Genomic DNA, 23,006 nt, shown 5'->3' on the forward strand with positions numbered 1-23,006 from the left:
TTTTAAATTATTGTCTCAGGGGCGGATGCAGAATAAAATGATAGGGGGGCACCATCACAAGAAAAGGGGTTGTGGGGGGAATTTGCCTTTACACTCCTGAAACAGTGGGTGGGGACTCCTAGGGATGCCATATCTGTATGAAGAAGGGGGGAATTGGAAAAGCAGAAAAGCCAGTGCGGCTTCCCGAAGAATGGAACCGCGACAGGGGTCAGGTAAGTGTACTTAGCTCTTATTGTTTCAGCTATGCTCTCTTCTTCTACATTGTAATCTTTCACGATCAGGGCCCTCTCCTTCTCGTCTCATGTCTGCGCCTAAAACTCACCTTTCTATATGAGCGATTTGTATTTTGCTTAGTATTTTTCATTCTGTAGAGAATTTTATCACCTTACAAAATAAAATATTATAAGTTAGGTAAGCAGAATTTGATACATATGCAGACTTAGAGCAGTGGTTTTCAACCTCGGTCCTCAGGACCCCCCCCCTCCTCCAAAGACAAAAGAGGTACCTTGGTCTGTTAAGACCTCCTTCAGTATCCCAAAGCAGATACACAGGATAGTAACTCGCTGGCAATAGTGCCAGATACATATTATGCAGGGGTATAACCTCGGAATATATGGTGGCATAATCCACTACCACCATTATTGTATGGAGAGCCCAAGCACTATTCCACTGGCCCTATCAGATCCATACCAATTCTCCCAAACGGCACAGAAATGAGAGGGAAGGGTACTAGTGAAGCCCTAAATTCTGGCCAAGGTGCCGCCTTCTGACACACTGGGCATTTCCGGATAATACCTCTTGACTGCGGCATGAATGTCTGGCCAAAAGAACCTCAACTGTATGCGTTGGAGAGTTTTCTCCTCCACTAATGGCCACCCAACTGTGTGCTCAGCACAGTGATTAAGCCTTCAGGAGGTGAAACGGCCATTTGTGCAGGTGCAGTGGCAGGCAGTGCACAAAACTATTACAAATATTGTCTAAAATGACCTTCAAACTATGGGACAGGGGGATTCAATGACCCCCTACTCTGGTCTGCTTTACCCCCTTGTGCTTAAGAGTACTGGTTACCCTATTAGGTAGCAAACACTTTTGAGCAAGATCCCGATGTAGGGTGGATTTGGCCCGGCGAAGCGGTTTGTCAGTAACTGAATTCCCCATAACTATAAGAAACCTAAATGAACTGTGTTTACACTTGGGTGTCATCCACAAGATCTCGTTATGGTAGGCAAATATTCCATACTAACGAAAAATCCAATATCTGTTCCCAAGCATTTTGGATATGGGTGACTTAACTTATATAATAATGTGGATTTGGTGTTTTGAGTTTCAGAATTATTGTGCAGGGTGAACCTAGGGGATGAAGGGTCCTCTACAATATCCAACTGTACACTAGACGAGCACTTACACACTTTGGGTTGCAGCATTGTCTATAGAGGTGCACTGATCAGTGAACTGAAAACTTGGTCAGTGACGCACGCTTGTGTTCTTCAGCTGTTAGTGAAGCGAAAATGAACAAGTGGCTAAAAAGAAAAAATAAAGTGAAGCTTGTTATGATAGAATAAATTCCACCCTGGTGGGTTGCTATCTATTACATGTAGGAGTTAGGAAATTGGGGTTTCAATGTATACAGTTGTGTCCACATACATCTATCCTCCATGTGAGATAAGTCGCATTATACATAATATGCAAGTTCCATGTGACTCTAGAGCACCGGGGGAGCCTTTTTGGCAACTTTTCACAGTAAATAGCATCTTATTAAAAAATAAAGCACAAGGAGATTCTGCTGATTAAAATTATATGCTGCATATCTATTTTCAATGTGTGCAGCTGCACTAGAAATGGAACGTTTCAGCAGTTTCCTGGAAACCAGGGTTACATAACATTTCATACGCAGAACTGCCGCCACACACTATATATTTAAATATAGGCATGCTGCACATCATTGTAATCAGCAGAAGCTGCTTGTGGGTTCTATCGGCTCTGTTTGCAAATAAGCCACAAGAAAAGACACTCAACGCTACAGAGTTGCCCCAAAAGAAGGGCAAAGTGAAAGGATGATAGATTTATGCAGACACGCCTGTACATTTAACTAACAGAGTACATAAATAATTCAGTCTAGTCCTGTATATTGCTATACTGTGCTGATCATATACTTACAACTGTGCACTAGAATGGATAAAAAGCTTGATACGTGTTATCCAGCCTGGTCGTACTTGCATTGGAACGGCAAATAAGCCAAAAAAAAAAGAACAAAAGACAAGCGTAGCAATAATCGTTTTAATAAACCATTTTACATACAATATCATACATATACAACAGTGTAATAACAAATTTACACATTCATTTGAATGTACAAGGACCCAGTACTTCCAGTGAAAAGTACATCTGAGGCTGTGTAGAACTGATGAATTGTATACTGAAGACACAGAACAGTCACCCGATTCACCACGGGAGCTCCTGCTTACATATTTTCACTTATTATACTTCAAAAAAAAAAAAAAAAAAATTGTAATCAACACAGACGAAGAAAAGAAAAAATGAGGTTTTGAATCAGATTATACGTGCAGCTTTCTAAATGTCATCAGTTAAGTAGTACGCAGGTCTCAAAAAAAAACTAAAAATAACAAAGCGTACAATAGTGTAGGCTCTATTGCTTATAACTGCTGAACTACAAATCATTGTGAGCACTGCAGCTCAAGTTACAAATTGTTGCGCCGTTTGTTTAATGGTATAAAAGAAATAGGCTTCATCAAGTCGGAGTATTTTAAAACGAAAGATTCAAAATATTAAAATTTTTAAACAAAAGGGGAGTCTTGTACCTTATACATTGGAGACGGACGTTTTGTGGGAACAAACACCCAGACCTGAAGCACGCTAGAATGAGTGACAGGGGCAAGCCCAAAAAAAAAAAGCTTTCATGTGGATCTTTTAAAATGTGCCAGTCAGTAATGAGTACTGTAGGGTGACCTGGAACACGTGAACTGTGTGGGGTCCTTGCGGACCGAGTTTGAGAACCACTGGTGTAGATGATGGGAACGCTTTAGGATTTAAAGGACTATAATTGCACTTTTAAAAGAATACAAACTCCCGACATAAAAAATTAAATAATAATAATTGTTAAAAATCATGGTTTAGTTTACATTTGTAATGTGCCCACTATTTCTGTTACCGTCCTTGTACAGACCGGTTACATTAATACCAGAATATTTTACCCAAAGCTGAAAATACTGTGGTGCAAATTCACTAATGCTTCAAAAAATGGAAAGAGGTGATGTTGCCAGTACAACCAATCAAATTTGGTCTTTCATATCTCCATGGCATCCTAGAAAATTATAGGCAGAATCTTATTGGTTACTTCTGATTGGTTACTACAGGCAACATCACCTATTTTAATCTTTAGAAACTTTAGCAAATGTACTCCTGTGTTTCAAATGCATCTCTAACCGAAGCAAATCAGTCTGAAGAGGATCGGTCACAGGTGTACTGACACACAGCGGCCTGTGGATTAAATAAACACTGCAGAGGGTAAACTGTATTGGGTTAGATAAGACGGGATGCGTCATTTGGTCTACAACATCATGGTTGACATAGGAAAAGGTTGACATGGTTCTAGGTCAAAAGGTCATTAGGTCGACAGTCAAAAGGTCGACATGGGGTTTTTCATTGTTTTTTGAGCAGACAGGCGGTATTTCATGCCCTACCATCCACTAGGGCGTGGTGGGAGAATAAAATAGTGTGCTGAGCGTAGCGAGGCACCGTTCCTGACGCATCGCGAGCGCAGCAAGGGGATGCAGTGCACTTCAAACTGTGTCCATGTCGACTGTGTTGACATTCAGGTAAAAAACTGTGAAAAACCCCATGTCGACCTTTTGACTGTCGACATAGACATTGTCAAACTAATGACTTGTCGAACTAATGACCTGTCAAACTAATGACCTTTCGACCTAGAAACATGTTGACCTTTTCCTTTGTCAACCTTTTTCCATTCCACCTAATGACTGGCAACCATCATGCTGTAGACCCAATGATCCAAACCCGATAAGAGCGGGGCAGTTACCTTAGCACCTATATATGTAGAATTAAATAGCACCGTTCTCACCAATGTCAACATTGATAGTAAATTTGCTATTTCTGTCCTCGGGGGGGGGGGGGGGGGGGGGGGGGGGGGGGGGTACTAATGGACCATACACACTGGGCGAATTTTTCAAGCTGACCGATGATGGAGATAATCGCACATACTGAGCGGTTTTTCGATTTTCCCAGGGGTCAACAACTATGCACAGCAGGACACTATGGGTAGCAGCTCAGACAGGTAAACTGAGCGGCTTTCAGCTCAAAGTCGCCCAGTGTGTACGGGCCTTTAGACATGTAGAAATATAAAATGGAGAGAGATCAAGTATTAACCAAACAGCTCCTAACGGTCATTTTGTCTTTTGCGTGGCAGCAGGGAGCAGATTGGCTGCTACGTTACCACTATCCACTGGCTTAGTACATCTCCTCCGTTATAGGATAAGTATGAAGACAATGTAAATATTACCAGTTGCTTTATCACCTTTCCAAAGACAGAGACCCTGTGTAGGTGCCCATACACTTGTGCGCTTTCTCCAAGGGGAGAAGCCGCACGCGATCCCCCTTGAGCCGCCCGGGTAGCCTGCCTGGTTTGGCTGTGAGGCAATATCGCTCCTGCAGCCCTTGCGATCCTCAGGCTTTGATCCGGTGCACACGGGACCACACATCGCATCTGATGTCAAATACATACATTTGGATATTTATGCAAATTATTGCCGCAATCGCATAAAAAAAGTGATCAAATCGCATGTATATCGCCCTAGTGCATGAGAACCTTATCTTTCCTTCTGTGCTATGTTCCACCACCTTGGTTATAAACCGGGGTAGTGTGGCGCTACTTAGCAGGATTGTTTAAGGGTAGATCAAAGACTACGTCAAGGAATAGGTTCATTTCTGATTGGTTCTTTCGCCCACACCCTCTCTGAGACCACTTTAAAGTAGTTCACTTAAATGAAGATTAGATGGCAATGCATATTCAACTACAAAACCTGGTTCTTTCGCCCACACCCTCTCTGAGACCACTTTAAAGTAGTTCACTTAAATGAAGATTAGATGGCAATGCATATTCAACTACAAAACCCTTTGCAAGATCGAGGACAAAACGGTACATGACATTTTGCTGAAATATATCAGTAGGCACGAGTGCATTCAAAGTGGATCTATAAACTGTAGAGGCATCCACATTGTGGGGTGAAGCCTTCATGAAGTCACCAGTGAAACGTCAGTGAAGTCACCAGTGAAACGTCAGTGAAGTCACCAGTGAAACGTCAGTGAAGTCACCAGTGAAACGTCAGTGAAGTCACCAGTGAAACGTCAGTGAAGTCACCAGTGAAACGTCAGTGAAGTCACCAGTGAAACGTCAGTGAAGTCACCAGTGAAACGTCAGTGAAGTCACCAGTGAAACGTCAGTGAAGTCACCAGTGAAACGTCAGTGAAGTCACCAGTGAAACGTCAGTGAAGTCACCAGTGAAACGTCAGTGAAGTCACCAGTGTAATGACAGCAACGAAAGGGCTGCCTTTGTTAGGCATTCGCAACAGATCCCCTTAAACATAGCGCCATTCATATTGCAGTAAAAGTATATGAATTCTTAAAGAATTTTGTTTTTCCATTTGACCGAAACATGTAGAATATTATTTTGCACCTAATACGATCGTCCCTTTTATGTGGCTTTCCCATTCTTTACCTTTGGTTTGACTGTCTGAAAAAAGCTAAAATTTAATAATAAAATAAAAACAGGAATAAACAAAAAATATCACTAAAAACCACACACACACACACAAAATCATAAGACCTTTCTCACGGATAGTTTAGTGGTTCTATAACTAAACAATGAACAGTCTTGTCTGTTCTAGTCATGCCCTCATACCCGCTGAGGTTACTATTTAATGCACAAGTGAAAAGGAAATGACAGCAATTTCGAATTACTCTGGGCAAAATAAAATATATATATATTTATATACACATCAGTAATTAAACACTGTAAAGAAGATTAAAACTGGAGAGGAAATATCCTTAGGCAACCCAGTCATAGCTGGATGGACTTGTCAGTGTCTCGTGAGATGACGTTCCAGTTGCCGGTAGTAGTCACTTTTGGCACGTTTAGTTTCCATGTTGTAAGCCATAATACCAGGGAAAAAAGAGAAGATGTAAAACCAGCATTGCAGTGTGGGGACAAAAATAACGATTTAAAAAACGTACAATAAATAAGTATAGATCTCTTGCTTGCTAGACCACAGTCAGTGACGTCTTTGTACTGTACGTGTAGAACAAGGCAAAGCAAGTTGCTATGGAAGTATGGGCGATATTTACCAAATCCTAGAGAGATAAAGTACCAACCAATCGGCCTTTTGACATTTGCCAGACTGCGCTAGCTTTATCGTTCTCCATGATTTGATAAATTCCCGTTTCCAACCAAGTTCGCAGAGGGAAAGGCGGTCTAGAGCAGGCATGTCCAACGTTGGCCCTCCAGATGTTTTGAAACTACACATCCCAGCATGCTTTGCAATAGTTTTAGCATTCTCTAATAGCAAAACTGTGGCAAAGCATGCTGGGATGTGTAGTTTCACAACATCTGGAGGGCCAACGTTGGACATGCCTGGTCTAGAGCAACGGTTCCCAACTCTGGTCCTTAAGTACCCCCCAACAGTTAACGTTTTCCGGGTCACCTAGAAGGTGCACTCATTATTCAGATACATTTAAAAAAAAAACCACACAGGTGTACCTAATTATTTCCCCTGTGATTTTATGTGGAGACCTGGAAAACCGGCGATGTTGGGGGTACTTAAGGACCGGCGTTGGGAACCACTGGTCTAGGGTTATTGTGAGGCCAGCAAAATACGTCACTGAAAAAAAAAGGAACATCCTTGCATTATTTAAAAACGATACAGATTTACACACGTACATCCTCAACTAGCTTCAGTTTTCAAGGCTGTCTGCGTTTCTCAGTGCCTGGTGACTCTCTGGCGCGAATGAGGACACCTAGGGAAGCGTTGCCTGGCTGGCGTGTCCGCTATCCAATCAGTGCACTCGATAGGACCAAGATTCCCTCTTATTATTATTGGATGGTTAATGAATATGGGTGTGTGTGTGTGTGTGTGTGGGGAGGGGGGTTGGGGGTGTTGCCATTTAGGAAAAGGATCTCCATCTTTCTGAGAGGCAGGGGGCGTTATATTATATTTGTTGCTTTTGGCTGGTGTATCTGTCTACAAAACGATCAAGCGAAAAATAGCGCTACGCGGAACTGAATCCAGTACAGCTTAACACACGTTACAGAAAATAGATTATGACTTTGCTTAGGAAAAGAAAACTAGAAGTATCTGCAATACTGCTTTAGGAGAAGGGTAACACACGTTTTTGTTACAAAGAAGAAGCTGGTGTTGGTTTGAGGAATCCCAGATTAAGGATGTGCTACCACCACTGCCAGCTGGGTGGAGCACAACTCATACCACCAGTGTCCTTATCCAAGGGACGATAAGTCACAGAATAAACCTCCAGGTGCCAGCCAGCATGTCTCGGCTGGTTTTAAAGTCTCATTTATAATCCTTGTAAAGGATCAATACTAATATATATATGTATATATATATATATATATATATTATCAATAAAACCTGTACAAACTTTATGTATCCTAAGTAAGAAAATAGTTCAAGCGACGGCAGGTGCCAGTCTCTCCTCTTCTTCGTCATACGGAGCAGAGCGTGGCTATTTGCTGAACTTTTCCCATGTCTATTAAAAGCTGCTTTATCCGTCTCTTTAATTGAGGCAGCCTGGCGAGCGGATCTGGGGGCTCGAGCTCGCCGGTGAAATCCAACCAGCTTTCTAGAACTTGGAGAAGAAAAGAGGCGATTAATCAGGAGATCTCGAGCAGGGTTATTTTCAACGTCTATGTTGACCTGGTCACCGGACAACATAGACCGGCTATTTGGCACGCGCTATGCCCAGTACATAGCCAAAGGCCTATGTTAGATCATAATTGGCACGGTGGTTGGAAATGGAACAAACCGAATAGGGGTATCAAACACCAGGATGGAAAATTTAATTGCAAGACCCCAGATGAGCATCCCAGAGCGATGAAATAATCTTACCATTTACTTCCTTCTCTATGAGGTCCATGTGGTTGGTGACTTCATTCTGGACACTTTCTATGTGCGTCAGAAGATTTAGCTGCCACTGAAGGTGGGAGTCTGCTTGTTCCTCTACTCTCTTTTCGTTACAAACCTCGACCATTACACTCTAAAACAGAAGGATCTGGATTACTTCCAATAATAGATCATGTAAAACACTCTAGTAGTCTTGTTTGACCTGTAGACTGTCCAAACAGAAGCCTGCTGGAATTCTCTATCATGAACGAGAAGAGTTATGGATAATTATCGGTCATTGCCCTTAGGGAAAAATATGGGCATTCTGGCTAAAGCCATTCACAATGTTGTTCTTCAAGTCACTGCAATTCCCTCCCACTACAGTCTGTCCAGCCCACCTCCTCTCTATCTCCAATGCTACCAATGCTATGTTCCCCTTTCTACTGCTCTGTAGAACCCACCACCCATTTGGTTAAACTCCTCGTGGTTGATTCCTACAGCTGGGCCAGGGTCTGTTCCATCTTAACTTTGCCAGTGGGAGTTGTTGGGTCAAGTGTCCTGTCTCCCATTCCACATGCATGATGGAGTGGACCTCTGTTTTGTAAGGATCAGTTGCCTATACCATTAAAGTCTCAGTCATAAACACAAAGGTTTTTGGCCAACTTGCGTCCCCCTAAATGCAAAGACCTATTTATACAGATCCTCAAGTCAAAACTCACCCATACCCTTGGATATGATTTTCTAAGATCAAACAAAGACTTGTGGCTCACCTGATTATTCCTTCTTTCTATGTTTAAGGGAACCAGTAAACTGTTTTTAGCATCTGTTTGAAAGTTTGTTTTTTGACCCTCTGACAGTACGTTGCAGCGATCCTCTGACTTTTCACAGTCATTAGACGGTTTTCCTCCATTCCCGGAACCCTGGGGCTTTTGATAGCTGTGTTCACTGGTTATATAGGTCTCTTCCATCTTGCCAAGCTTGGTTGCGAGCCCCTTATTCATGGCAAAAAGGTTTCTTTCGCTCGGGGAACCAACCACTCGCTTCTCGTTGGCTTGACCGGGCTCCCTCAGCTTCGATGGGTAGGCCCACAACCGAAGGTCTGGATGGTCTTTATTCCTTAAAATAAAAAGGTTTGTTGGAGCATGTAAAGACATCTTCGTAATTACTTCATTAGAGCTATACAAATAACTTTTCATTCGAAAAAAAGGCAAACGACTGTGTCCTAATTAAGAATCTTGGCCAGGAAATATTATAATGATCTTATGGGAAGACCCCCAAATGTTAGGGCACATTCTCCGTATTATACCATTCCAGCGACACATCTATAATATACTATTTTGTTTTAATTGATGGTTTATTTGCTCTCTAGTTAAATAGTCATGTCCTTCACTTACTTCAGTATACCAAACTTTAGCTGCAATCCATGCAGTATCTCTGTCACGCCATACACATCTGCCAGGAGGTGGTGGGTCGACAAGATCTTCTTGGCATTAAGGTAGGAGTAGTTTTCATTTATAAATGACAGGCCACACATATGACCATTACTAAACCAATCTCGGTCATATCTGTATTTTGCGCTCCATCGCTGGCCTAAAAGAAGGAGTCCAAGTTAATATATGGGGCTAGATGTAATGATGCCCAAATTCTGCGGCCATGTGGAATGCCGTCCGAACTCTGATGTTTTTTTTAAAGGGGAAATCACTTACAAGGCAAAACCATGCTTTGTTAACAATTGCACATTAAAAAAAAAAAGTCCAGGTTCAGCCAGCATCCTGCACGGCCACTGTGCGCGGAATATGTCCTACAAATAAAGTTTTTGATAGTGCAATTCCTTCCGTGGATCGAATCGCCCGCAAAAACCCAGTTTTTTGATCCGCGGAAAGAATTTCACTGTCGAAAACTTTATTTGTAAGACATTCTGCACACAAGTGCAATATATTATTGTGTATAGCGCTGGCAGGTAATGACTGGGAGTGTGGGGTGACACTGCTTCACCTACTGAATGTGCACTTGCCTTATCCACATTGTAATTGCTCTATATTCATGGTAGCGCTAGAAAGAAACCATCTCCGGCTGTTGTCTACCTGTTTCTGCCGCTGTGGCCTCTATTAATCAGCCTGTATCAGAGCAGGACCTGGCGTAGTGCAGCTGGTGAGGATAGAGGCTCACATGCCTGAGTAGTGATTTCCTAAGGCGGATCAATCGCCCCATGTGTAATGTAGGGAGGGGCACAGCACAGATTCATGCAGCTTCATATGAAGGTTTGGGAATTAAGTAGTTGGTGGTGGTGGGAGGGGGAGGGGCGGCTGTTTCAGTATTATTTGACAGTAACTCGACAGTCGGCATTCAATGTTCCGGCTGTCGAGTGTCGGGAAGTCTGTGGATCCGCGAAGATGACTGCGGATTGTCAAAAAACTGCATATCATAACATATCAGACTTTTTTTTAAAGTCAGATCTGGCACCCTTCAATGCGGTTGTTAACGGCAGCATTGAATAGGTGACCAGTCGGGAAATATTGTCACATAATGAATACTCCTCTATGGCTATTAAAGAAGACAGCAGGACAGAGTATTGAGACGGTGTGTAAGGGAGGGGTCGGGGGCTTAGTACTTCTTCTAGAAGGTGGGATACAAAGGGCATGAATGGAGAACTGGCAGGAGAGAGTAACGGAGACAGGAAGCAGGAGTGACCGGGAGGGGTAAGCCGGGGAGCACACGGCAATTGTCAGGAATAGTTATGGTTGTGTAAATCTGTGCAAGTACAATGTGTGTGTGTGTGTGTGTGTGTGTGTGTGTGCAGTTACGTACTCTGCAACACAGCCTGATTGGTTTTAGTTCTTCTAGCCTTCTAAACACAGAGGTGTCCCCATACAGCTAGCTTGAATACACCACACAGGGTGAGACACCCGGTACGACTGAGGTGCACTAGAGGTGCCGGGCTGCACACAGATCTGTCCCCATACAGCTAGCCACAATACACGCAGGATGAGATGCCCGGTACGACGGAAGTTCACTAGAGCAATTCGTTTTACACCTGTATCAAGTCGCAGATGAACTTGGTGTGAGAAAAGGCCGCAGAATCGCAACACTCTGAATACAGATGTAGAATCAGATGTACGGATGTTGTACAAGAGTCGTTGTCTCTTCCAGTTGTTTATTTTTGTGTATAAGACGCATATTTTAAGTGGAAAAATATGCTCTGTGCCAGGGCCAGCCGCAGGGTATGAGGACACATGTGCAGTTTGTTTCGATTTTACTGAACCATTACCTGATAGCAGAAGTATCTCTGAGCACGTACCTGGTGGGTCGCTGCACACGTAGCAGATGTACTGTTCGGGAATACTGTCTTCTAGGAGCCCCATACACACGCTGTGCTGCCAGCACAGGCACTCCTCACACTGTAGGACAGAATCACATGCTTTAAACAGTGTTCTATACACTTACACATTGATAAGCATTGTACATATAGTTATAGCTAAGTGCTCACCCTCTATATGCTTTGCATCGGTCACTAATGGGAAACCCAGGCAGCGAAATAATGACCTGGGTATCTAAGTATATGTTGATATATAGTATATAGGTACAACCAATGTTAGCAAACAAGAATGACATGCTGTTAAAGCAGTGGGTAATAGTATTTGTATTGGTCACAATGCCAAAATACCTAACGTGCTTATTATAGCGATATAGGTGGTGATGAGAACGTCTATATAGGTGAGGGGGGGGGGGTTGTAGATGGAGTGGGAAGGATGGGAACGGGGGGTTCCTGCAGCCAGTATAAGTGCAGGAGTAATTCAAAGTTCAGGTAGGTGGTCAACAGTTCAGCTCCTGTACTTTCTGCACCAGAGAAGCCATTAATATAAATGCATGTGCAACCACCGCTCTGTGCAGCCACAATTATGGGCAAAGTCCATTATGAAGCTTGTACACACAACCTGACTCTGATTGGATGCTGTTAGCCTAATGCCACATTAGGGTGGATGCCTTTGTGATCAATATGCATAGTGTCCTTTATTTTCCCACGTTTCCAGTCGCCACCCCACTGTAGTTTCCTTACAGACAGAGGAGGCTATGAACAGTGGTGTGACAATAACACTGCAGTCCAAGCGGTGGCGGAGGGAGCTAGCGCCACAGGTGCATAGGATCACTGCACAGCATGAAAGCCCCCGGCAACGGGCCTGAAAGCCCCCGGCAACGAGCATGTAGGTAGAAAAAAAACTATAACTAATATATGGAGCCATGGAGGGTTGACAAACTTTTTTGCCCGGTGGGCAAAATTTGTATTTACACCGCTGGCAATGAACCATTTATGAAAAAGTTCTAAAAACATTGCACGGCAGACAACGATAGTTAGTGCAATCTGCGTAGCATTATAAGCAGCCCACCTGAATCATGAAGCCGTTCTCCTCATCCATCTCGCACACACATCTGACAATTTCACTGACGGCTTCCTCTTCATCCTGAGACTCCTCAAAGTTAGTTGAGTCGAATTCCTGGTTGTACTCGTCGCCGCTCAGGATCAGACTCTCGGTGGAGGAGTCATCCAGAAACTCCATGTCTGAGAGGTCTGGTGGTTATAGACATACATATCAAGGTTCTGCTACAGAAGGGGTTCGCAAACTTGGACCCCACACAGCTCACGTTTTCCAGGTCGCCTGGCAGGTGTACAGGTGCATTCATTACTCACTGACACATTTTAAAAGATCCGCAGATGGAGCTACTTATTTTACCTGTGATTCTGTGAGGAGACCTGCAAAACATGCACTGGGTGGGTCCTGAGGACCGAGTTTCAGAACCTGTGATCTACACCAAATACATTCAACACCAGCGGCGGAACATCGCCATGGATCAGACTTACCTGATGCTCCCATTTGGCATATTAAAACAGTGTCAACTATTTAACCAAATAACAATGGCGGCACCTTAAATTAAGGGCTGGCAAATGGCAGAATAAGGTTAGGTATTTATCTACGGTTATATGCCAATATAACTAACCCTAGCCGGACTGGATATCTTTGAATCGGATTGGATGATGGTACCGGAACCGCTGTAGCTTTGAACAGATTTAGACATCAGGGGCAGGAAGCAATGGCTTATGAGTCCGGTGGCCGTGCAGGATGCTGGCTGAACTTGGACGTTTTTTAAAGGGGCAACAAAACCGTGATAACCGCAACGGGGAATCATTTATATAAATATATAGTTGTAAAATTTCATATACCCCGGCAGCAGGTACTAGTATGGTCTAGTCACAACCAAATCCGCATATACGTACCGTATTTTATAACATTCATGTGAAAATCTTAATTATTTTTACTTGCTCTTTATGAAATATTTACCAAGAAGCTAAGTACGGTGTCTAAAAATATTGGATTTGCCTTCCGCATTATAAAAAAAAAAAAGCACAGAGTTTGGCTGGCATTAAGCATGGCTGACGGACTCGCAACCAGTTACATCCCGCTCCAAATTTCTCAAAATGGGTTTGTTATTTAGAAAGTGGAAAACATTTGCAGCAAAATGTAATAAGGACCGAGTTCGCAGTTCATTCAGTTCAATTCATTCATTCATTCATTCATAGCACTCAGGACTGCGATCTGGAACGATACATACTTTCTCCGGTCAGATCCACAGACAGGATAGCGCGGGGGAACTGGAACGAGGTATTCTTCACCGTCAGTGTGCTGTTTGGGGTCAGAGTGCAGGAGGAAGAGCGCACCACGGGAGAGGAGCTTCGCTCGATGAAGTCTACGGAGCTGTCTTCGTAATCGGAGTATTCTGCAGAGTGTCACAAATTCAGGTTTGCTAACATTATCCGACAATAATGCTGAGAACTCTGACAAGGGTTCACCATTTACTATCACCGTCTAAGCAAAGTGTTGTGTTAGTGTTGTGAGCAGAAACAACTTTAAATAAAATGTCGATATTCAGGTCCGTCCAGATCTCAGACATCACAGAGGCGTAAGACAAAAGCGACCAATTACATTTCTTTAAACAGTTTCTGTATCTAAACTATTAGCAATGTTGTTATAGGATATAGGAGTGGAATTAGACAATTAAAATGAGGATTTTGTTACTTAATGATCAATCTGCCTCCTCTTGCGTTCTATTCTAGCTCCGATGACTAACATGTAACCCAGTCTCCTTTGCATTATATTCTATCGCCATAAAAATGCCTCAACTTACTTTGTTTTTAATATGTGTATCTGTATATAAGATTGATTTATATTTACATTCATTTGTTTATATAATTATATATGTTAATGATTAATAAATTAGCAGAGCGGCTTGAGCTTGCACTAAGATCAAGATTGGTCCCTAATCAAGTAGGAGTGAGTGTGCCATGAAAGTTCCTAAATTGTTTGTGGTATAGTGCACCCGAGCCTATCCACGGAGCTATCAGTGGCCCCTACATTCACCCTAACCTCCGTCGCATTGCCAAAAGGACCCTTCCCAGCAGATATCAGGGTGCCGACCGGCCACTGACCTGGAGAGCAGACGAGGAACAATTTAAAGATTTACCCTGCAACACCTCGCCAGCCGTGCGAGCATTCCTAGTGCGGGGAGCTGCAGGCAAACATACAAAGGCAGTCCGGAACCAGAACGCTCTCCCCATATATCCTAGGCTACTAGTAAAGTACAGATGTGCGTTTAAGACCATCTGCACCACTTCTACACTTCCTGCTTCCGTTTTTATTGAAAGTGACTGAAATAGTCCGGACCACCCATTTAAGGAGTGGAGTATTAACAATTCATCTACAAATACTTCCAATTTACTCAGATTAAGGCCATTATTCTGATTCACTCGCAAAGGCAAATTCTTTCTCAAGTGGACAAACCCATGCTGCACTGCAGGTGGGGCAGATGTAATATGTGCAGAGAGAATTAGATTTTGGGTGGGTTATTTTGTTTCTGTGCAGGGTAAATACTGGCTGCTTTATTTTTACACTGCAATATAGATCTCACTTTGAAGTAAAACCCCACCCAAATCTAATTCTCTCTGCACATGTTACATCTGCCCCACCTGCAGCTCACATGGTTTTGTCCATTTGAGAAGGAATTTGCCTTTGCGAGTGAACCAGAATAAGGGCCTAAGTGTATTTGACGATACCTACATAAATGGTGAGAATTGCATTAAGTACATTTGGAGGGAATTCTAATTGTGCAGACAGATTATTGCATCGCATCATTGTGTATTTTATGCATTGTTGTATATTTACTATGCCTGGAGCACCTTTATATTTTAATTGTGTAATCAATTAATTATGATTATATTCTATTGATATTTCTGTGCTGATTTGTGTTTTCCGATCCATCACAGAACACTGGCCCATTAATAACAGGTAGTGATGCCGTTCAGCTCCATCCCAAAACACAAGTAACTGGCCACAGAGACCCATACCTTGCTGCTTGCTTTTCTTCTTTTTCTTCTTCTTCTTCTTAGATTTGGAATGATCCTTCTCCTTATCTTTCCAATCTTTGTCTTTCTTCTTTCCTGTTAGGACATGGAGGTGGGAAGCATGAAACCGGGAACAGAACAGACATCTTCAAGGTCAGACTGCAGCGGCCATTTACAATGCTGGGGCTCACCTGGGACTGTTTTATCTCACCATGTATTATCCCTATAGACAAAGAGATGGTGAATGCGCAGGCAAGGAGAGAATTCTACAGGGGATTTGGGACAGCAGGGAGAGATCCCAGGGCCACACCTATCCCCTGTGCGCCCGGCCTTTTTATTCTGCCAGAACGCACCTTATCCCGTGTGTGTCCTGCCTCCTTATTCAGCCAGCACACACCTTATCCTGTGCGCCCTGCCTTATTCTGCCAGCGTGTACCTTATCCCCGTGTGCCCTGCCTCCTTATTCTGCCAGCACGCACCTTATCCCTGTGTGCCCTGCCTCCTTATTCTGCCAGCACGCACCTTATCCTGTGTGCCCTGCCTCCTTATTCTGCCAGCATGGACCTTATCCTGTGTGCCCTGCCTTATTCTGCCAGCGTGCACCTTATCCTGTGTGCCCTGCCTTATTCTGCCAGCGTGCACCTTATCCTGTGTGCCCTGCCTTATTCTGCCAGCGTGCACGTTATCCCCGTGTGCCCTGCCTCCTTATTCTGCCAGCACGCACCTTATCCTGTGTGCCCTGCCTTCTTATTCTGCCAGCATGGACCTTATCCTGTGTGCCCTGCCTCCTTATTCTGCCAGCGTGCACCTTATCCTGTGTGCCCTGCCTTATTCTGCCAGCGTGTACCTTATCCCATGTGTGCCCTGCCTCCTTATTCTGCCAGCACGGACCTTATCCCCTGCATCCTTATTCTGCCAGCACGCACCTTATCCTGTGTACCCTGCCTCCTTATTCTGCCAGCGTGCACCTTATCCTGTGTGCCCTGCCTTATTCTGCCAGCGTGTACCTTATCCCATGTGTGCCCTGCCTCCTTATTCTGCCAGCACGGACCTTATCCCCTGCATCCTTATTCTGCCAGCACGCACCTTATCCCGTGTGCCCTGCCTCCTTATTCTGCCAAACATACTGTATGTGTGTACAATCAGTGGGATCTGATGTAACCACCCCAGTAATAATGCAAGAACAATTATGTATCAGAATTAATAACAAATTATATATTGTACGGATATAAGATCCCTTAATAGACAGTATTGAGTTTAGGTATTCATATATTCAGCAATAGGATGAACACATAGGAAGAGGTCAGGGACAAGACTCTGTAATCATTTAAGCGATTAATAATAATTAGTTCTGGCTAATTAGCAAGGGCTATACATCTACAGCTGCCCTGCGCAGCTAATATTACAGCCACGCAGGGCCGGCGCCACCACTAGGCAGCTTTAGGCTTTTGCCTAGGGCGCGGGCCACTAGAGGGCGGAAGTTAGGATCAGGAGTCTCCCACTCCCCCCCCCCCCCCCACCACTGATGAGATGGAGGTAAGCAGCAGCAACTCTCAAATCCCCCCCCCCCATAGAGTGATTAGCGTCCCTTGCCGCATCACTCGCCACCATTTACTCTTTTCATCCTGCTGCTGCTGCATCCGAGTGCCCGGCGGCTCCTCTGCAAAGCACTGCTCACTGTAAATGGGAGCACCAGGCATGGAGCAGCGGCCACTTAATAGCAGCATCAGCCAGTGGCATAACTTAGAGACAGAGATCCGCAAGGAAGCAGCGCTGGAAGTGGGACAGGGTATAACGATACTTCCCGCCCTCTCCCCACTTCAACAACGGCAGCAGCACTATGACCTGGCTGCGCGACATCCCCCCATTGTTGCAGTGACGGCTCTGCGGCTGACAGACACAGGGAGCCGCACAGACAGAGGAGCGGAGCCGTACTCAGATTCCCCTGCCGCCCGACAGTTTACCTGCAGGTCAGACATGGGGAGAGATGTCGGGAAACAATGCCGGGACCCGCAGTGAGCGCAGTGTGTGGGTCACAGTGGGTGCGTGAATGTGTGTGACTTATATGTGTAACTGTGTGTGTGTGTGTGTGTGACAGTGGGTGCATGCTGTGCGTGGTACTGGGTGTTTGAACATTGTGTAACGCAGTGTGATGTATGGCCAGATAAAGAACTGAACACACCACGTACCATCCAAAAATAATCAATAATATGGTCCATGCATCCTGCCGTCACAAAGAGTCCAGGCTAAGGTCAGAACAGATAGGAAATAACATTGGCCATGGTCCATGCAGAGTTCTGGGTTACAAGCAATAGAATCAAGTCTTCTATCTAGGCAGAAGTCAGGTGACAAAAATTGTTGGTCGAAAGCTTCTTTTATTGGTCTTACGGTAAAGGTGTATCATTATGAATACATTTTTACCATTTTTTGCCTTTTTATTGATTTCTAAGCACTGTTTGTTGCAGGTTTTTATTATTTCTACTAGAAACATGAGGGGCTGGGTATTCGGGGGGGGGGGGGGGGGGGGGAGTGTTTGCAGAAGATTTGCCTAGGGTGCCGAGAACCCTTGCACCAGCCCTGCAGCCACGGATTGGGGAACACAAACTGATCAATATCCACAAACAGAATAGAAAGCTTTCTTACCAGCGGACGATGATTTCTCTTCAGTCTTTCCTTTCTTCTCAGATTTCACGACTCCTGTTGATTTGTAAATAGAATAAAAAAAGGACCAATGTAAATAAGGATAGTAATATTAACAACACATACCTGATTTCCCTTTTAATCCCCTCTTGATAATAACATCACATATAGTAAATATATCATGATAAATGTGTAGTAAGGCTTGTGAAAAATAAAAATAACGGTTTAGCACCGTAAGTAATGATCTAGCTACTGGAAAAAGAAAACAAAAAGAAAACAAATAAAAACAATACAAAAGTACCATGTCAACTACAAATATTATTAATAAGTAATGTAACGTTTAATTTCAGCCAGCAGTTGTCCTAACAGGCCCCAACAGCCCAGTACTGCTCTGTTATATCAGCCTTTGGCGATGTCAATGCCCCACCCTAAAAGTCCATGTGGAGGGGCCTAACAATGCCACACTGGATGCTAGGAATTATTCCATTTAATTTTATGCCCCACCGTTACCTTAGACGTTCATCGGTCTTTCCATGACAATAACGTGAGTGTGAGACACAAGCCAGTTCCTCTCTGTAAATAGTTTCTTGTCCTCATTGGAGTAGCAATACATGTGTATTCTGTCCACATTGTTCAGGAGAAGCTAATGTCTCATTGGAAGGAGAAGTGTGTGTGTGTGTGTGTGTGTGTGTGTGTGTGTGTGTGTGTGTGTGTGTGGGGGGGGGGGGTGTTCTGGAAGCCCTGGCGTTTTTTTTTTTTTTCCCCTCTAATTAGCAAGCTAACCGTCATCTCCTTTTCAAAGCTTCTCTAGAGGGAAAACACATATGGATACCAGAAACAGTAGTCTGCTACACAAACAAAGATTTACTGTTCTCAGCATGATGCCAGAGGGTTCGGAGAAGGAGGGAGAGTATTTTACTATGAAAATAGAGGGGAGTTCCAAAGTGTCTCTGCATTACAACATATATCATGTAACTGTGGTTGTCATGGTAATTACTGTCCACTCCAGAATTATGAGACCATGTAAATATGATCACTTCACAATGACCAAGGCATGACGTACGTGATGTTCCGAATGAATGGCTTTGCCCAGTGACTAGCATCTGGTGGGCAGTGGAACATTTTACGGAAAGTGGACAAATAAGGTGCGGGCTAACATATACTGTATGTGTTTCGGTAGAGAGATAAGAAAACAAGGTAGTTTTACCAACTTCAGAATGCTTGTCCTTTTCATTCACTTTCTTTATTATTTTTTCCTGTAAAATATCAGAGAGTTTGTTTCCTGCTACAGGAACAGGTAGCGGCTCAGTCCCTTCCGCACTTATAGGGGGTGGGGGGTGCCTCTTCTTCTTGCTCCCCTTGGCTGCTTTCACATTGTTTGGCAAAGTCATGTCCGTGTGCAAGGAAAGGACGCAGGGTTCAGGATCTGCAAAAGGGAGCACAGGGAATATTCAAAGACTAATCAGAACAATCTCTGCAGTCTATTGTAGCCTTCACCTAATGATAAACTGGCACTAGCAAATATAAAAATAATATCTATGACATTATGGGGGGGATACAGTGTTATTTATTAGCATAGTTCAAAGCACAAAATTTACTTCAATGTCCAATGTGTATCAGACAGACAGACGCGAGAAGCGGCTACAGTAGTTGCACTGGTACTTTCGTGTGTAATATGTATTTGCTTTTTCTAATAGCCAATGGGAAAGGCAGAATCTACAGTAGCTTATTGCAGCCAATCAGATTTAAACCCTACAGATGTTATAGTTTGAGACAAGACTATCAGGTTTCTTGGCATTATGCAGCCTACCAATGCAACGGGATCCAGTGACATCAGCAAGGTGACAGCCAATCAGATGGCTGTCTCCTCTGTCACTAGGTGCCACATAAAGTCGGTCTTCCAGACCAACTAAAACTTTAATAACTCAGGCCGAATACTGAATTTATCTAAAGTGTAAAAGATCTGCACACAATCTGCAGCAAACCGCTCTACAGGGCTTGTATAAAAAGTAATGAGACCAAATTCGGGAAAAAATATTTATTGAAGATATCGCTACAAACAACTAAAATTCTTCAAAATAAGACCCTTGAGTGTCGACACACCTGCCAACGAGTTGTCCGCGCTTGGAAGGCGCCCTGGAAGTCCTTTTCCGGAACGACCTTCAAGCAGAGCGTCGAAGCCGCTTTGACCTCTGCTACGGTCCCATGGCGGTGTCCTTTGAGGGCTGTCTTCACTCGGGGGAACAGGAAAAAAAGTCAGCCAGAAGAGATCGGGACTGTATATAGCGGATTTGGTACTTGTGGAGTATCACGGCTCCCATCGTATGGCATCGTATGCCATATGTAGTGGCATACGATGGCATACGATGCGATACGATTTTTACCGATTTTTGAGCATTTTTGCTCAAAAATCGTATGCGATCGCATCGGATGCCATACGATGGCATACGATGCGATGGCACCCGATTTTGCACTGAAATGCATCAAAATGCATTGAAATGTGTATTAAACTTGTGAAATGCCCCCAAATGCCATTTTTCATAGTGCACCACCCCCACTATCAACGTCAACCCGAAGCGTGGCGAGCGCAGCGAGCCCGCGAAGGGCGGCGGTACTCGTCCTACGGCCTTTTCATACCCCCACTATCCACGGGGCGTGGAGTTGAGAATAGAAAGTGTGGCGAGCGCAGCAAGCCACCGAGCCTGAAGCGTGGCGAGCGCAGCGAGCCCCGCGAGGGGACGCGGATACCTGTGAAGCCCGCGAGGGGACGCGTATAGCTGTGAAGGTATCCGCGTCCCCTCGCTGCGCTGGCCACGCTTCGGGCTCGGTGGCTCGCTGCGCTCGCCACACTTTCTATTCTCAACTCCACGCCGACGTGGATAGTGGGGGTATGAAAAGGTCGTAGGACGCGTACCGCCGCCGCTCGCCACGCTTCGGGTTGACGTTGATAGTGGGGGTGGTGCACTATGAAAAATGGCATTTGGGGGCATTTCACAAGTTTAATACACATTTCAATGCATTCTGATGCATTTCAGTGCAAAATCGGGTGGTATCGCATCGCATGCGATTTGATCGTATGCGATGCGATTTTTAGCATACAATCAGCATACGATGAAGGTCGTGGGAGACGTGATACTCCACAAGTACCGCAGATTTTCCGAGTCCCACACAGAATTTAATGGCGTACCGCTTTTTGATAGAACGTTGCATTTTTAAGCTTCAACCGAGCCTAGGGACAGGGGTCCACTAAAACCATGATAAAAAACGCACGGAAGCGAATAGACGACTGACGCTCAGTGCGTGTTCAAGCTGACTTCCCCTCCAGCGAACCTGCGCTGCAACATACAGTCGCGTCAGAAAAAAATAGGTCTCATTAATTTTTATACAAACCCTGGATGTCATTCAGTTTGTTTAACCCACTCTACAAGAGAAAACCTCAAATATTCTCATTTCCTGCATCATACAACCAGCGCCTGAATACAGCATTAAGGGGTCGATCCTATTAGGTGCGGATGATTCGCGAGTGCACCGGGCGCACTTTAAGGTGGACTGAATTCGCTTAAAAGTGCTCGCACCTCCATAGGGGTGCGTGCAATTTTATGCAAATCCGGCCCCGCGAAGGGTGCGAGATCGGCTTAATTCAGGTCCTGTTTTCAGCATTTAAACAGCACTTTGCCCCCTTCGGCGCTAATAGGATCAACCCCTAAATCTGCAAAATCCCATGCCGGCAATAGAGTTCTCACACATTGCTGTTGAACCAAAAAGACCCTCTTAGTACGCCCGGTCCCGCGAGACTGCCAACAAAGGGTATCTTTTTGGCCAAAACACCAGGAGAAATAGCTGATCAGTAAGCTGTACCAGGAGACTGATCTGATTAATGTGATATATGAAACTTGTATATCTGTATGCACCTGAGTCTCTGAATGTGCGCACAAAGTGCTACAATGCAGCAGACGCAGTTTTCTTCCAATACAATTTCTGTTCTGCTACAGACTCCGGGCAAATTTGTTCTCAAAATGGGCAAAACCATGCTGCACTGCAGGAGGGGCAGAAGTAACATGTGCAGAGAGAGTAAGGGCCCCCTTACACTTGTCCAACAAGTTGGACCTGATTGACTCGCGATTTATCCTATGTGCAGGAGGATCAATCTCTTGGTTATACCCAATGGCACGGGATTGTGCATTGGGTCCTACACATCAGGCACATCAGATTTTGTCAGATAAATTGACCCAATCCACCTGAATTGGGTCAAATCTGACAAAATCTCACAAGTGTAAGGGGCGATTTGGGTGAGGTGAGAGGGCTGCCCAGTGTTTTAAACACTTCTGCCGCCACCGCTGACAGACCCCCCCGCTGCCCACTAGCGCTACCTCTTGCGCTCTATATTATGCCGCCCTCTGCCCGCCGTCTCCCACGCCGCCAGTGGTCCCTCCGGCCCCCTCTCTCCATCCCAACGCCAATGAAAAAGCGTTCCCTCCACCCCCCCCACCTGCGGATTGCATTCGAGCAAGACATGTGGTTAAAAACCACATGCGATCGCTCCTGCAATTCGATAAATATTATGTGCAACACAGAAGATCTTGAGACCCGACATCCGACCGACGTGCCCGCGCATCGCGTTGAATGTCCCCTATATAGTCATTGCTGCCCTGTCTATCTGGGTGTCGATTTGTGCTGCCACGGGAGCGCCCATCGGATCTCAAGCTAAAAAACCTGTGCGATCTGCATGCGATTTTGACTATATAGTCAAAATCTAATGTCAAATGTGTGTACATAGAATAACTCTCTCTGCACATGTTACATCTGCCCCACCTGCAGCGCAGCA

General features: G+C 44.5%; 1 protein-coding gene across 1 annotated transcript in view; it reads right to left on the reverse strand.

Annotated features, from left to right (window-relative positions):
* Positions 1-5,916: 5,916 nt before the first annotated feature.
* Positions 5,917-23,006, reverse strand: part of PHF20L1 (PHD finger protein 20 like 1) — an 88,203-nt gene continuing 71,113 nt past the window's right edge. The window contains exons 12-21 of the mRNA XM_083144858.1: positions 19,389-19,607; positions 18,185-18,238; positions 15,545-15,637; positions 13,756-13,920; positions 12,534-12,715; positions 11,447-11,546; positions 9,543-9,738; positions 8,919-9,264; positions 8,155-8,302; positions 5,917-7,894 (exon numbers count right to left, since the gene is read on the reverse strand). Coding sequence (XP_083000984.1) covers positions 7,752-7,894; positions 8,155-8,302; positions 8,919-9,264; positions 9,543-9,738; positions 11,447-11,546; positions 12,534-12,715; positions 13,756-13,920; positions 15,545-15,637; positions 18,185-18,238; positions 19,389-19,607 — 1,646 coding nt within the window. The 3' untranslated portion in view covers positions 5,917-7,751. The remainder of the gene's footprint in view (positions 7,895-8,154; positions 8,303-8,918; positions 9,265-9,542; positions 9,739-11,446; positions 11,547-12,533; positions 12,716-13,755; positions 13,921-15,544; positions 15,638-18,184; positions 18,239-19,388; positions 19,608-23,006) is intronic.

The sequence above is a fragment of the Crinia signifera genome, chromosome 5, assembly GCF_055691185.1.
Source record: "Crinia signifera chromosome 5, ASM5569118v1, whole genome shotgun sequence".
NCBI classification, from domain to species: domain Eukaryota; kingdom Metazoa; phylum Chordata; class Amphibia; order Anura; family Myobatrachidae; genus Crinia; species Crinia signifera.